Here is a 17,234-nt window from a genome sequence, read left to right on the forward strand (position 1 = left end):
TGAGTTGAGGGAGGTTAATGTAACTGTTTTAGGATTTACAGTTGAAGGACAAAACTAGGGCAATGAAAATTTTGGCTTAAAATCATTAGGGAATGGTTATAAGATAGGTATGGGTAGGTAACTGAGTTCAAGAAGTTGTGTAAATGAGTAATGAATAGGGTCATTCCTTGATATAGATATTTTAAAACATGAAATTGAGAGGACTGGAGGACATCCTTGTGAGAATGTTTGGTAGAATCTGGGTATGATTTCCATGTCTCCTAAAGTTAGATTGAGGTCTTGGGTAGTACTGAAGTGTTTACTTATTTTAAATTTCTGTTGGTCCATTTCACAGTAGAAGCTGTTTCAAACTAAGGGTTGTGCTAGTGTTTCTTTACAGGATTGACATTTTGTATCCTTAGTCAATTGACCATCCCATTGTAATCTGAGATCCTTTTTTTTTTTTTTTGAGGAAGATTATGGTATATATTGTCAATTTTAGAGAGTGCTGTAAATATCTTGAATGAGATCATAAATTGTTTAAGTTATAATATCTTTATAGTAATTTTATCTTTGTGCTTTCTGTTTATGCTATTATTATAATATCCAGTATGCCACATCATTTGTTACATGTAGCTTTCTGTAATGTGAGGTGATCTATACAAGTAAAAATTTTTTAGTAACTCATACACCTTCAAACATTAACATTTTAAACATTAAAAAAAATTTTTTTTAAGATTTATTTATTTGTGCACACAGAACTGGGGTACAGGCCAGAGGTGCAAGGGCGGTGAGAGGATTCACCAGAGACGAGTGGGGAGAGGAACGGGCAGATGGTCCAAGTACACTGCTGAGGGGAGCAGCGGGCTGGTCAGGAGAGGTCCCTGCGCCTTGTGGATCACTTCCAGGGCAGATGGGGATCGAACTCATGAAGAAGTGGCTTTTGATTCTTAGCTTTGAGCTTTTACCTCCTGTGCCACCAGGGAGGGCCCAACATTTTTAATTTTTAAATGCTTAGTAGATATTCTTAGTTCCTTTTGTTGAAACAAATTAATAGGGAGGAAAAAATTCAATCCCTGCAGTTTAATATGTATTCTTCCTTAATTACACATTTTTTCATGGTTGTAATTAGTGGTATATTAGTGGTTAGTGGTTCTTAATCCTGGTCAGGCATTGGAAACACTTCCAGAGCTTAACACACTTAGAGAGTTACTAATTCAGTAAGTGCTAGGTGGAACTCAGAAATTTGCATTATAAGTATTTTTGGTAATTCTGATGAGCACCCAAGGTTGAGAACCTCTGGAGTGAATTATATATTATGAGGTAATATATATCATGGTATTTTGTAAACTCTTAAAAGCAAGATATTCACTTAGTTAAATATTTTTTCCATATGTAAATCTATATGCAGGTTATTTTAAAGGTGTGTGTTTGTTAATCCAGTATTTAGCCATAATTTACCTACTTTATTGTTTTGAGATAGTTCTTAATTTCAATATTTTAGAATTATAAACAGGAAATTTAATAATATTTTAGTAAACTTCTCTGTTTTCACCAGTTATTTTCTTAGGGTATTTGTTAACTTGATCTCTTAAACCTGTTTTAATTTGTATTTCTTTTATTATTAAAGAGAGAAATATGTTATATATATTTTCAGTAGAAAATGGTATACTGAACTTGTTAAAATCACTCTCAGGAATATTTGGTTTTGTACTGTGATATACAAAGCTAATAAATAATGTGATTTGAGAGTTGCTTTTGTTTTTCAACTATACTTTTCAGTTTTTCCTCTCATGGATACACCTATCATCTGTCCTTGAAGTTTGTAGCTGTCCAGTTTGCTGTTACAAATACTTGTTTTAGTTGCTTTTTTTTTTTTCCTACTTAATTTCTCTTTTGAAGGTCTTTACTTGAAGTTAAGCATTGGGTTAGATTTCCATTTCTGGTTTCAAACTATATTGACATACTGAATGAAACGGGAATAAATGTAAATAGAAGTGATTCTTTTGTATGGAGGTATAAAATAATGTGCAAGTAGAAAATAGCTCCCAAACAAAATATGCCCACATTGCCTTATCTATTTTCTATTTGCTGAGAAGGGTGAATCAAGAAATTAACACAGTCTAGTCTAAGTTTGGAATAGGAGAACTTGTCATGAAAGGATGAAATTAGTGATCGTGGATAGTCCCGTCTTTGGTCTTGTACTAGAATATAAAAGTTGATCTAATACAAGGCAACTAAGAATTGTAGGTGTTGGTTAATTCAGTTGTGAACAAAAAGATAACTAGAATGATAGTTGGCAACTGGGCTCACCAAAAATGCTATCTGTTTGACCATAATGTTGTGCAATTAGAAGTATAATTGGCAACTGGGCTCATCAAAAATACTGTTTGTTTGACTATAATGCTGTACAATTGGAAATATAACTACATTGATGTTGTCCCTATATTTCTTTTTTTGAAATTTTGAAATGTTCTTGGACTTGCTGAAAATTGCACCCCTATTCTTTTAAAAGTTAAATATTTGGTCACTGTGGAGGAAATGCTGAGATAATATTACTGACATACACATATAGCATGCTACATGAAATAAATGCACTATCAACATTAATACTGGCCAGCATTAAAAGGATATGAGTTTTTGCTTGATAGAAATATGTGCTATTTTAATCTGTATTGAACATTTTGGGTAGCAGTGGGAGAAGCCATTATTTTTTAAATTGAAGGGATGTATTTTAAGTAAAGTTGATTGCTAGTGAACTCTGTTTAAGAAATTAGAAACTAACCACAAAGGAAGTTATTTCCTCACTTGTCTTACTGTTTCCTGCCCCTTTCTACTTTTAATAAAAATATCTTTCTATTTTATAGTATAGGCTGATAAGATTCATGTTATATTTGCTGGGTCCTATTTCAAGATTTTACTTCCCAGTTTCTCTACTGGAGCCTGGATATTTCTCTTCATCAAGGTGTCCAGATGTTTATGATCTTAGGCAGGTTTGAAAATAATTTATCCACAATAATGAAGCCCAGAAATCATAAAAAGGGCTATCATTTATTGCAAGCCACAATAATGCATATTTTTATTGTAATTCATGTATTTACAGTACCAAATATTATGTATATATCTTACAATAGTCTCATAAGTATGTTATCCCAAAAGCTAAGGCTCTAAATTATGGCAAAATCCAGATTTCTAATTATACTGCCTATGATTCTTTTATATATTCTTTTATTAAAAATTATGCAGTTATGGCCCTCCCTGGTGGCGCAGCGGGTTAAAGCACAGCACTGAGAATCTAAGACGGCTTCCGCATGAGTTCGACTCTCGCCTGCCCCGGAGGTGACCACATGGCGTGGCAGACCTCTCCTGACCTGCCCGCTGCTCCCCTCAGCAGTGTACTTTGTCGATCTGCCTGTTCTGCTCCCCACTCTGTCTCTGGTGAAGCCTCTCACCCTCCACATCTCTGGCCTGTACCCCAGTTCTGTATGCATAAATAAATAAATCTTTAAAAAAAAATTATGCAGTTATTTTAGAGATTCCTTGATTTGGCCTTTTCCCTCCACTCAAGATTGAATCATACTTTGTATTTTTGCTTCTACTTCTGCTGTTCCTCTTTAACATGAAGTCTCTTCCATCAAGGAAAGCCTGCCTTACAAACTAACTGCTCATTCTATGGAAACTCCCAATTATCTGATTCCTTGATTCTCTTTCTCAACTTGTATCTATCTTTAAGAGTACAATACTCTTTATTCCTTTTAAGATTATTCCTTTAGTAGATAACAAGCACTGTCAGATTTTTTGATGTTGTTGTTTTTCATAATGTCAGCTTGTTTATGTTTAATATTGATATTACAAATATTGTTGGTGGGGTGGCTTTTTTTTTTTAAGATTTACTTTAAAAAATAAAGATAAATTTATTTATGGGGTACAGGCCAGAGATGCAGGGGCTATAAGAGGCTTCACCAGAGACAGAGTAGAGAGCAGAACAGGCATATCATTGATGAAGCACACTGCTGAGGGGAGCAGTGGGTCAGGAGATGAGATAGTAGAGGTCTGCTGTGCTATGTGGATACTGAAGCAGCTGAGGCCAGCATGCAGTGCTGCTTCCCAACCCATTGTGCCACAAGGGAGGGCCTGATTTCTAGCTTTATTATAATTAGTACTTATCTTGAGTAGAGGACTGTTTTTATATTGAAATACAAGTTGAAGACCTTGGCTGTAGATAAAATTAGAATTTTAAGGTATCATTGTTTTGGTTACTTAAGTAGCTAGGTAAGATGGATTTTCAAATCTTTGGTTATAGTAAGTTTATAAGCATGTGGGAATATTTATCACAATTTATTAAGAATTTCAACAGTAGGGCCTTCCCTGGTGACGCAGTGGATTAAAGCACAGCACTGCAAGCTAGCGGCAGCCTCTTCAGTGCGAGTTGAAAACCAGGTCCCTGAGGTGACCCACATGGCATGGCAGACTTCTCCTGATCTGCCTGCTGCTTCCCTCAGCAGTGTACTTCATCAGTTTAACTGTTCTGCTCCCCACTCTGTCTCTGGTAAATCCTCTCATTGCCCCTGCACCTCTGGTCTGTACCCCAGTTCTGTATACATAAGTAAATAAATCTTAAAAAAATTTCAACAGTAATATAATTTGAATTATAATGTATATTTTTAAAGGTTGTACTTTCTTAGGGACTGTTTTAATCTCTAAGGGCTACCATTGGGTGATTGGGTGGCTAAAACAACAGACATTTATTTTCTCACAGTTCTGGAGGCTAGAAGCCTGAAATCAAGGATGCCAACAGGTTTGGTTTCTGGTAAGGGCCTCTGCTGGCTTGTAGTCACCCACCTTCTCAAATGTGTCCTTACATGGCCTTTTGAGCTTTGGAATATGTGTAGAACAGAGGATTTTGAAGAGACTTTGAAAAAAATGTAAACTTACCTTGTTAATTTTACATTAGCTGCATGTTGAAATAATATTTTTGGATATATTGAATTAAAGAAACATAATTAAATTTATTTTTTTGCTTTTAAAATGTGGGTAATGGAAAACTTAAAATTGTATGGCTTGTGTTAATTCCTCATGAACATAGCTCAGATCTTTGAATCTTTTGTAGAGGATTTCAGTTCTTGTAATTCCTTTAACAATGTTTATATGGCAAGGCATGATATCCCTCCAGCCATTCTTTTCACTTCCTTTGCTCTTGTTATATATCCCTGATGATACCAGGAACTGAATATCCTGTGATCTTAAAATTACAGATCAAAATAAGTCCATCTTTTGCCATCTTTTACATGCAATACGAGTCTGTTAGTGAGTTCTAAAGTTACCTTTGAGGACCACTTAATTTTCTAATTGACATGTTGTTAACTAAGATTTCTTAGCGTTTTCTTCCTGTGCAGCTATCGTTGTACCTGCTTATTCAGCAGTTTAAAAAAATACCATTTGAATGTTGATTGAGTGGGTGAAATAAAATGTTCTCCTACTCCCTTCTGACTTTCAAATTATGGTTTGGAACTGGGGGAAAAGCACATGATTTGTATCCACATTTCCACATTAAATTTCATTTGGTTTCTGAGTGTGTCTTTCTCAGCTTTTACCATCTGCAGGTTTGACAAGCATCTCTTTTACATTGTTATCAAAATACAAAATAATGTTACCTAGTCTTAATTAAGTATGAATCCTTATGGTGTATTTTGCTAAAGTTGACATGCAACTAACCAGCTACTCATTTTATTAGTATTCTAGCCTTTAATTCTTCTATAATTCCTTCCTTTACAGTCTAATGAATTTGTCAGAAATGGAAAAAAGATACACCTCCTTATCTATTAAAAATTAAATAAATACTGACTTGTGAAAATGACCTCATTTCCTTACTGTGATTTTTTTTAATGGAAATGTTTCAGATTTCTTGATGAGTTGGAAAATTAAAAAAGGGTATAAAACTGAAGTTTATTACCAAACAGCAGTGTTAAATTTTGGAGGAATTTTCTTTTTTGCTTTTTCCTTGGGAACATTAAAAAAAATTATAATGATGGTGGTATGGATGTATTTTTCTTGGGGAAATACTGAGGTTAATCATAGGTAGGTGTATATTTATCTTTTTTTTTTTTAAAGATTTCTTTATTTGTACATACAGAACTGGGGTACAGGCCAGAGGCTCAGGGGCGGCAAGAGGCTTCACCAGAGACAGAGTGGGGAGCAGAACAGGCAGATCGACAAAGTACACTGCTGAGAGGAGCAGTGGGCGGGTCAGGAGAGGTCTGCCACGCCATGTGGTCGCCTCCGTGGCAGGCGGGGATTGAACTCATGCGGAAGTGGCTTTAGCTTCTCAGTGCAGTGCTTTAACCCGCTGCGCCACCTGGGAGGGCCCGTATATTTATCTTTTTAGGAACTTCCCAAACTAAATCATAGTAACATTTTCATAGTCTCATCACAAGTGTAAGAGTTGCTTCACATACTTAACATGCTCACCAACAGGTAGAGTAGTCATTCATTAATTTTATCCTTTCTAGTAGAATTGTAGCTAATCTTGTGATTTTAATTTATATTTTTCTTATGACTTGTGATGTTAAGGATCTTACGTGTTTATTTGTTACCTTTGAGGCTATTTTAGCATATAGTTGTTCATAGGGATCCTTCTGATCCTTTGCTTGTCTAAATTTGCCCCCTCTTTCATTCCTGAGTTTAGTAATTTTAGTATGCTGGTATTTGTTGGTTAAGGCAAGGCTTGTCAATTTTTTCAGTCTGTTCTCTAAAGAGCCTTATGGTTTTATTAATTTTTCTTATTTTGCATTATGTATTTCATTTCTATTCTAATTTTTATTCATTGCTTTGTGTTTTAAGTTGATCTTTTTGAGGTAGAAGTTAGTAATTGGTTTGAGATATCTTTCCTCTCTTTTCAACATGGGCATTTACTGCTATAATTTTACTTCTAAGCACTGAGTTAGCTGCATCCACTATTTTTTGGTGTGTAGTGTTTTTCTTTTCATTTATCTCAAGTATATTCTGCTTTCCTTTGTGATTTCTTCTTTGGCCCACTGGTAAAAAGCTTAGTGTTTAACTTTCACAGATGTATGAAACTTCCAAGTTTCTGTCATTCATTTCTAATTTAAAAATTTGATGAAGACCATCTATAGTGGATGATTGATTTCATCCCTTTAAAATAAGACTTACTTTGTGGTCTAACATTAACTATCATAGATAATGTTCCATTTGTACTTGAGATGAGCATATTTTGCTGTTTTTTGGTGAAGTGCTCTCTATATATGAGTCTAATTGATACATATGAGTTACCTTTCTTTAGCCTTTTGTTTAATTGTCTGTTAGCATTTAAAGAAGTGCCTTAAAAATATTTTTTTTTTTTGGTTCTTTGACCTTGGTTATCCTTTAACTTATGTATTACTGCTCTTCTTTTTATAGATAAGTATTTTAAAAGAGTGATTTACTCTTACAACTTGTACTAACTGCTTAGTACTTGAGTACATGATCACTCAAGAGCAAGAGCATTTTTTATAGTTAACAACTTTTTTTTTTTTTAAAGATTTATTTATTTGTGCATACAGAACTGGCCAGAGACTCAGGGGTGGCGAAAGACTTCACCAGAGACAGAGACAGAGTGGGGAGCAGAACAGGCAGATCAACGAAGTACGCTGCTGCTCTAGCGGTGGGTCAGGAGAGGTCTGCCACACCATGTGGTCACCTCTGGGGCAGAATCGAACTCATGCAGAAGTGGTTTCAGCTTCTTAGTGCAGTGCTTTAACCCGCTCCGCCACCAGGGAGGGCCCCTATAGTTGACAACTTTTTGAAGGAGCTCACTTCCTTGAATTGATTTTATAAACTACTTTTCTTCATTTTTCTCTTTTACCTATTCCTTATTTTGTGTAAACAGTGGTGGGATGTTGATATTGGTTCTAACCTTCTTCCTATTTGATATACTGTATTTGGATTCATACCCATGGCCTGATACCATTTAAATTTTGATAACTTAAAAATGTTAATAACCTGTCTAACCTAGATGTTGCTAGAACTTCTGTCTTTTTATATACAGCTGTCTTCTGAGCATATGTCTCCTAAAGTGCAGTTACTATCTTAAACTCAGTTTATTTCTGTTTTTAACAATTGACATCACCATTAATCCAGTTGCTCAAATGAAAAATTCAGAAATATGAATCTTAACTATATATAACTGATTACCAAACTCTACATTATCCAATAGTAATTAATGCAAGCCACATAAATAACTTAGATTAGCTATATTTGATGTCTCGTAAAAATTGAAATTAGTTTTAGCACCATATTTTTCGTATACATCAAAAATTTATTTCAAAATGTAGTCTATATAAATTTTTTTTCTTTTTTTCATAATAGGTTTTCAAAATTTACACTCCCAGAATATCTCAGTTCAGACTAGCTACATTTCAAGTGCTCGGTAGCTTAGTGGCTACATTAATGGACAGTAGCATATTAACATTTTTCTTCATCCCCATTGCTTCTGTCTTTATTCAGGTTCTAAATTCTCCCTAGGCTATTACCAACAGTTCCAATATCTCCTATAGTTTATAGGCTTGGTATTGTTATTGGTAATTTTCTAAAATATGAATGACTTTACATGTGAATTAATATGATTGTGTATTCTTCAGATTTTTTAGTGTTCTCCATAACCTTATCAAGATAAAGTCTAATCAGAGATCCTTAACTTCGCCAAAAAAGCTTTGTGATAAGACTTTTTCTTAACTTTCCTACATTGTAGCTCCAAGGCATTGAAAAATAAATTATATCAAACTATTTGCAGCTCTTATTAAGAATCATAATCTCATGTTTTGGGACTGCCATTAGTTACATTGCTCGAGACCCATATTCTCCAGCACCTACCCACATTGTTAAACAAACTAAGGTCTACTAGTCTTCAGATGTGATTTCAGGATGGAACAAAACATCATTCCTTTTTTGTCCTGAAAGCTTTCCTTCTATGATTGCCTACTTAATAGCACTAATTACTGTGTTTTTATAATTGTGTTCTAACTTAGCTGACCTGATGTAGATTTTTAATTTCATAAGCAACAGCCTTTGCTTTTGGTAGCTTTATATCTCTAATTGCTAGTGTTGGAACATTTTTAAAGCTCCAGTAACCATGTTGGATGAATGGTCAGTATCTAGGGGATAGATCTTAAATTCCAAGTTTAAAGGGATAGATCTTAAATTCCCAGTTTAAGGGGGGTAGATCTTAAATTCCCAGTTTAAGGGGGTAGATCTTAAATTCCAAGTTTAAGGGAAGGAAAAAAAAAATCTATTTGAATTTTAAATTATCTGGTTCTTACATGTATTCATAGTTAAGTATTAAGATTGTTTGAACAGATTAACCAAGAATTCAGAATAGGACTAAGAAAGCAAGACTTCGTTCCAGTTGTTTATCTTAATTAAAAGGGGTGAAGCTGGAGACATGCAAAAGTAAGACATGAGACTGAAAAGAAATGGGTGAGTAAACATCAAAGCCAACATTTAGGATATGCCTAAATATGTAACATTTTAGTGTTACTATTTTATTAAATTTAGAATCCACGTTATTTTAGAACAGTTATATTTAAATTATTCAAAAACATTTAAATGATGAAATTTAACTTCTAAAACATTTTTTTCTTGTGGGTGACAGAGAATTTTACTAAGGAAGTGCTAGTTGTTACTAATGTAGGCAAGTAAATTTTTGTTATTAATGTAGACAAGTAAATTTATGTGTCAGCATGTTTTCATTTTTGTAATCTGGAGCTGTTTCATATATTTAGAACTTAGACTTTAAAAGAAAGACATTTGACTATTTTTATTAGTGTGCAAAACAGTATACCTGTGTTCTAATAGCCAAAGGGGAGGCAGATTGATCTTGATGTTACTAGGGTAAGACTTGAGTTTATGTTTGAAATTGAAAGTTTCTAATGTAAACATGATATTTATAGCCTGAACGTTTTTTAAAAATTGCAATTACTGAGGGAAGAAATAAAATTCTCTTCAGAGTAAGGTAATTTGAGACCGAACATCTCATTTTGTAAATATTGAGAGAAACGAACTTTCCTTTAAGGAACATGATTCAATTTTCTTCAGATTCTAGTTTGCAGTTTCTTACAGCTTCCCTTGATCAATTAGCTGTTGTCACTAAACAGCATTATTTTAGCAGTTTTCAAGATAAGTTCCTGCTTTTCAATATTGGAAAATTTGTTGAAGCAGATACTAATATTTAAACTTTAAAAGTGACAATGGGATTTTGGGTGTCAAGATTTTGGTGATTATTTGGAACAAGAACAAATGGTAAACAAAATAATATAAAGAATTCTTAAGGGTTCCAATAATCTATCTGTTGGAGCCTGTTTGGAACATTTTATTCCTTGAATAGAATTGATGTCTAGAAATAAATTGTTCAATACTGAAATTACTGGATAGTATACTCAAGTTGATTTTCCCCTAAGCAGTGAAATTAAACAATAGAATTGTTACAGTTTGAATTTCTTAAATATGAATATTAACAGAATTATTGAACAACTTTCTTATGTAACTGATGCTTGAAATTAATATTTTTAAGACCTAATGGTATTTTGTAGAAACTGGACTAAATATACTTTTATCTGTACCCACAAAGGTATTGTAAGTGTCATAGTTATATCACTTACATCTATAAATAATGTTTCCTTATGTAGAGATTATGTTTAATACTGGCACTGTGAACATTTTATTTGTGCAGGAAAAGAATGCGTGGGTGGTTACATGTTCAGAATTAAGGACTGGTTGATTTTAAGATTTAGGGTAAAAAAAAGAGTCTTATGAAATGTGAATCTGTTTTAGTCAACCAATGTTCTCTTATTAGATAGTCTCAAAATCTGTTTTTGTCTTTGGGTATGATTTCTTTCTGAGAAGAAATTTTCCTGAAAGTGTGTTTTAGTTATTCAGCTTTATGGAATATCTCCTGGGAGTATAGCTAGAAATATTAGTGTGCTAGGAATAAAGATAACACAGATGACATGATTTTTTCCCTCTAGGAAATTAGTCACATGGGGAGACTGAAAATGTATCATGTGCAAAGTATTACTTCTTCTCAATCTCATTACTCATCCTTTTTACATTACTGAGATTGCTCTTATCCAAAGTTACCAATAACTTCATTTTCTAATTTTATGGTGTTATCTCTATTATTTCATTTGTTTTCGGTGTACAGAATTGAGGGACAGTAAGCCAGTCCTGGCTTTTCCTTCCTTCTCACTGACAGCTCTTTCTCACCCTTTTCAGTAACCCTTTCAACCTTTAAGTAATGGCATTCTCTAGAAACTGCTAGTCCTCCCCTCCTACCTATAGTTTCTTTGGGAATTTAGTCTTTTTCCAATACAATCCATATGCTACAATTCCTGAATCATTGGCACTCGCCAATCCTGGAATTTGTGGATTCTTGTGTTTAACCACTGAACATCTTTTCTTGAATATCTAATAGCTATCTCAGCTCAACATGTTTAAAGCTGTTTTTGATTTTTTTGTGATTTCGCCCTCACCACCCAATCTTTTGCCCTCTATTGTTCTGTTTCCCTAAGATAGAGTTCTAGCCACTGAGTTGCTCAAGTCAAAAACTTAGGAGTCAGTTATTTTTGGCCTCTTTCTTTCTCACATTATCTAGTCTATCAACAGTGTCCTGACAACTCGACCTTCAAAGTATATTTGAATTTTTATCTCATTGTCCACTACCATCTAAATTCAGTATTTTCTTTCTTTCATGGACTGTTGTAGTAGTCTCTTTACTGGTTTTCTTATTTTCACTCCTCGTAGCAGAAGGAGCTATCTTTAAAACACAAATCAGGTCAGGTCACTTGCCTATGTAAAAACCCTCCAGTGGCTTCTCATCATGCCTAAAATAACATCCAAACTTCTTACTTTGGCTGGGTCCCACATGATCTGGCCCTTGACTGCCTCCTGACCTGGTTTCTTCACTCATTCCCAGGTCCACTACCTCATTTCGTTGTAGTTCACATACCTTCTTTTTGTTCCTGAGAATATCAAGTTCATCTCTATTTTAGAGTCTACCCCTTTGCTAGACTTTTTACCCTCAATCCAATCCATACCACATGGCAAATTCTATCATAGGAATTGAGGATAAAATAATGAATTAGACACAGACAGACTAGACTGTAAGGCATTTCCTTATGCTTTTTATATCTAATGTGTTTCTTGAATATGTTCCCTAAAATATTTTCTCCAAAGAAGTGGCTTCCTCTTTTTTGATGTCACAATTTATGTAATTCATCTAATTTCTGCCTTGACGGAATTTAATTCTATTTGGAGTTGTGGTGGGCTGAAAATTGCGACAAGATGAGTAAAATGTATGTTAGGTGATAACAAGTGATAAGGAGAAAACAGCAGTGAAACACTGAGGTTTAGAACTAGGGTTATAATTTTAGATAGGGTATTTGAGGCAGACCTCTGCAAAGGTAACATTTGAATAATCATTATCATCATCATCTTGTGTTCCAGGAAGAGAAAGCAATAAATACAAAAGTCATGAGGTGAGAGCATACCTCATATGTTTGGGGGAGTAGTTTTACTGTGGATGGAAGAGGAGGGAAGGATGAAAGATGACCCTCTTAACTTCTGAGTGGTAGGAAAGTCAGATATTTTTAAGCCTTGTATAAAGGTTAGTGGTTCTCAGCTCGACTGACTATGTTGGAATTATCTGAAGAGCTTTAAAAAATACTGATAATGTGGACTCTCCCTGATGGCGCATCGGGTTAAAGCATTGCATTATGAAGCTCTCAGAAGCCACTGCAGCATGAGTTTGATCCCCAGCCAGGGAGCCGACCCACATGGCCTGGCAGACCTCTCCTGACCCACCTGCTGCTCCCCTCAATGGTATATTTCAGTACATCTGCCTGTTATGTTCCCTACTTTGTCTATGGTGAATCCTCTCATCCACCACACTTCTGGTCTGTACCCCAATCCTGTAAGCATTAATAAATAAAATGTAAAAAAAATACTAATATGTGTAGGTGACACTCCCAGACATTGATTGAATCAGGGATATAAGGTATGCTATCAAAGTAACTTTAAGATGCTTCTAATGTTGAGAACTGTAGGTCTTTATTAGGACTTTTGTCTTTTGCTTCTTGGGGGGATATGGGGGAGAGAAATCATTAAATCATTGGAGGGTTTTGTCATGGGTAACATGATTTTGTATTTAATTAGCTTTAAAAACTGGATTTTCATCCACTAAATCTAATTATGACAACTGTAAGACTACAGTAATGTTATCATGCTGTAGTCATGCTGTAACTAATATCTGTGTCAACATAGAATAAAATTGATGGACACTTCTCAATGATACTTAGAGTAGTCTATTTTCTTTATACTTCATTTGGTGCTTTTCATTTTTCATAGCTAATATCTCCATTTATTTTTATTTGCTATTTTTAGCTTCCTTTCTTTTTCTGTATCCATAAGTCTCTATTTCTTCTGACTCTGAGCTTTAGTTTAATAGATCTTGAAATACAGTGCTCTATAAAGATTTTAGCTAAAATGTTTGCATTTGTCTGGTTTGGACTATAGAACCTAGTGACAAAGCAAAATTATATGCGATTTTATTTTCTTTTTGGGATGTAAAATGTCCCATTATATCTTCTTGAAACATTATAATTTACATTTTTTGGCACTATTTGTTGTTAAGACTTCAAATGCTAGGCATAGTAATGGCCTATATTATAAGATAGGAGGGGTTTTTTCTGTATTTTGTCAGAAAATCTACTGAAAATGGACTAAAACTCACTGAGCCTCATGTCCCAATGAAGAGATTACTTAGACGTGTATAGGAAAATAAATTCTTTAATTTATTTGTAATTTGCTCTCATTTGTTGAGTTACATTTAAGTAACTTGTATTTTTCCTTTTTTTGCTGTGTTCCAATGGATTTGGCTCTCCTGTTTGGACTCAATGTGTCATGTACATTGTTGGAATTCCTCGATTACTGTTCCTCTGTGGATCTGTTCTGTTGGAATCTGGAACACTGGAATGATGGAAATGTGTTCTTTACAAAGTAGCTGTGAGTATATTAGTTAATTCATACAGAAACATTTTTTTCAGCTCCAGTTAACATATGTAACTTACAGTTGGATGAAATATGAACCAAGGAAGCCTTCCATTTAATGTGTAGATTTTTAGCTCTAGAAATATTAAGGCTTTCAAATATTTATTTTTAAAATAGTATATTCTGATTAGTATCCTAATTAGTGTTTTTAAAATTAGCTTTTCAATTTGATTGGCTTGCTTAATTTTCAACATTTGGCCTGAAAAATTAGTTTACATGAATGAGAACAAAGGGTGAAAGGTTATGGATAGAATATTTAGTTACATGTATAATACTAGTGAGGAATGTAAGCTGTTCTTTTTGTTAAAACCAAATGTGTTGAACTGATGCTTTGATCTCATATGAGTTTTTTTTTAAATAAGAATTTAAATGTGGCAAAACTTACAAGAGAAATGTATACCCCAGGAATATTTTGCCATTTTATATAATGATGAATAACACCCACTTCTAAGTAAAATTAACCAATAAGACTCTACTCACTCAGATGGTCTGAACTATGGACAGTTTTTCTCACCAATGGGTAAGTTAAAAATCAGACTTTTTACTACACCAATTTAGAAGTAAGTTTCTTTAAATTACTCATGAAACTACAGTTGAGGTTATCAAAGAATCAGAAACCAAACAGAAAACTGAATCATAATTTGTTTTAAAATTAGATAAATCTGATGTCTCTGACAGGAGCAACAGGTTCATGTGAAGCAATGAAATGACATAAATTGGATTTCAAACAAAAAACACTATTTATTAATTGATGTTGATCATAAGAGCTTTCAAGAACTTAATAAAAATTGCATTGAATGTAGCATTTTGACTTCCTAAAAGGATGACAAAGTTTAAGAAGCTCACCTGTGGTCACTGAGCAAAGGGAACATTTTAAAACATTCTTAATAATTTAGGGTGATTTAAAAATTTTTATTATGAAAAATCATCTGTTTTTTTTAGTTGATAGGTCATAATGTTATTGCTGTTAACTTATATAAATTAAAATCTTTATTCTGACACTGGTGTCTTTAATTTTTTTTTTATTTTCTTGTTTTTTTGTAATAGGCCATTATGCTGTTGACTCATGCTCATTTCATTTTGTCCATTGCTGCAATTAACTAATACTTTTATTGGTAATATTATAAAAGTTGTTTGATTTGCCATGAATTACAGTTATTTATAGTTTTCTGAAGTAGATTAATGCAGAGAATTTGAAATGTGTTGTAGAGAAGTTTTGTTGATACATGAGTAATTTGGCTCTTTTTACTTTTCTCAGCAACAGAAGAACCTTGAAGGCTATGTGGGATTTGCAAATCTCCCAAATCAAGTATACAGAAAATCAGTGAAGAGAGGTTTTGAATTCACACTTATGGTTGTGGGTAAGATGTGATTTCTCACTAAAATTGAATATGCTCTAAGTTTTAACCTGTTAATCAGCTTTGCATGAATTAAGAAAACACTAGTTAAATTATGGCAGTTGTATTTACTCTTATGATATATGAATACTTTTAAAATTTTAATTTGGTGGCAAAATGAGGTTTACATATTTTCTTGCCTTTTTTTTAAATTGTTGCATAGTTTTGGAAACAAAAAATTGAAAAATGATGACATGCAGAATAGAGAAGTGTTCTTCAACTGATAATGATACAAAAGGAAATATAGCATCTGGCGGTTACTTATACTCCAAATGTTTTTATTCTCTGGTTTATATATTGTAGTGGGTTCAAATCCCATGATGGGATAGAGAATCATAATCATAAATGATTGCCATGGAAATTCAGTCAGTGGGTGTAAACCCTGGAGCGATTTAGGTATATTCATGTTCTCTAATTTGTTTTATCCTGTGAACACATTACACTACCTATTGTCCATTTTAAGAGAGTTTCAAGGGTTATTTCAATTGTAGGTTAGTATCATCATTATATATGAAGAAAAACTATATAAAATCTTCGACATGACAATCTTAATCTTAAATGGTTATTATATTCTCTATTGCTTACCTTAGAATCTAAATCTGAATTATGATGCAACTTTATTGTAAGTTTTTGTTTGTATCTATAGAAGAAGTTGAAAAGCAGGATAGTAAATTGGCTATTCTTGGCAAAGAAAATTGAGTTGTGTTGGGTTTTTGCATTATTTAGTTGTTGGACTCCCTTCTAGTGGGTATGGAGTCCTTCCCACATCAACAAACAATTCTCAGACTCCAGCAGGGTGTTCAAGAATTCTGTCATTATTATTATCTATATATACCTGGAGATAGCATCAGGTTATATATAATTATATATAATCATGTTATAATCAATTTCCCAAGGTTGCCATCTCCTTCACGTGCTTGTATCAAACCCAGGCTGTTACCTATGCTTCTGCCCAATCACTGGCTGTGATATGAGGATTCCCATAATCCCCACCTCAGACTTCAAATGCTCATCATGAGCCTCGATTTTTATCTGTACTTCTGACCTATTGGCAGTTAACCAGAACTTCCCAAGACACCTTCAAGTTCCTCTAAATTTGCTAAAATGTTGCGCAGAATTTAGGAAATCTGTTTACTCACTACATCATCAATTATTTTACAAAGAATACTACAGAATATGAATCAACAGCTGATGAAGAGAAACAAACATGGTGTGAGATCCCAGAACAAAAGAGCTTCTTTTCTCATGAATTTGGGGTTTGGCAGAGCAGCACCTGGAAATGTTACAGTGTAACCCAGTGTGAACTGGGCTGCCTGTCTGTGGGTCCTCACCCACAGGCTTAAATTTTAGTTGTACTGCAGGCACACACAAAAGGGTAATGGATTTATTTATAAAAAGGGAAAGGAAAAGGAACAACCCAGGGAAAGAGAGAGAGAGATACAAGGTAACTAAAATATCTTACCAGCTCCACTGACTTGGAGCTCTAGTACCAAGCAAACTGATAGTCCCCAGTCACACCGTCCTGAGAGCCAGTTGCCCAAGCAAGAGAGCCATCCAATGGCTCCCTATTTATCTCCCCAAGCCCCAGAATGCCTGCTTAGCTCTGCCCTTGGGTCCTCACAGTTCTGTCCTTGGTACTGCTGGGAGTTGTTGTTTCCAATCACTGGAGTAGCAGGGTAGTGTCCAGAAAGCTGGAGTTAGGGGGTGGAGTCCACAAAACTGCAGTTCCTTTAGGACATTTTTTCCCTTAACAGAAACACT

The 17,234-nt window shown here is 34.1% G+C and overlaps 1 protein-coding gene across 3 annotated transcripts in view; it reads left to right on the forward strand.

Annotated features, from left to right (window-relative positions):
- SEPT7 (septin 7) overlaps positions 1–17,234 on the forward strand; it is a 66,693-nt gene that overhangs the window by 6,238 nt on the left and 43,221 nt on the right. The window contains exons 2-3 of one of the 3 annotated variants that reach the window (XM_004676852.2): positions 14,027–14,031; positions 15,335–15,437. In XM_004676852.2, the coding sequence (XP_004676909.1) occupies positions 14,027–14,031; positions 15,335–15,437 (108 nt within the window). Of the gene's footprint in view, positions 1–14,026; positions 14,032–14,560; positions 14,597–15,334; positions 15,438–17,234 lie in introns of those variants that run through there. The other 2 variants (XM_012721024.1, XM_004676853.2) reach the window with 2 other exon arrangements.

The sequence above is a fragment of the Condylura cristata genome, unplaced genomic scaffold (assembly GCF_000260355.1).
Source record: "Condylura cristata isolate star-nosed mole 26May11 unplaced genomic scaffold, ConCri1.0 scaffold00005, whole genome shotgun sequence".
Classification (NCBI taxonomy): domain Eukaryota; kingdom Metazoa; phylum Chordata; class Mammalia; order Eulipotyphla; family Talpidae; genus Condylura; species Condylura cristata.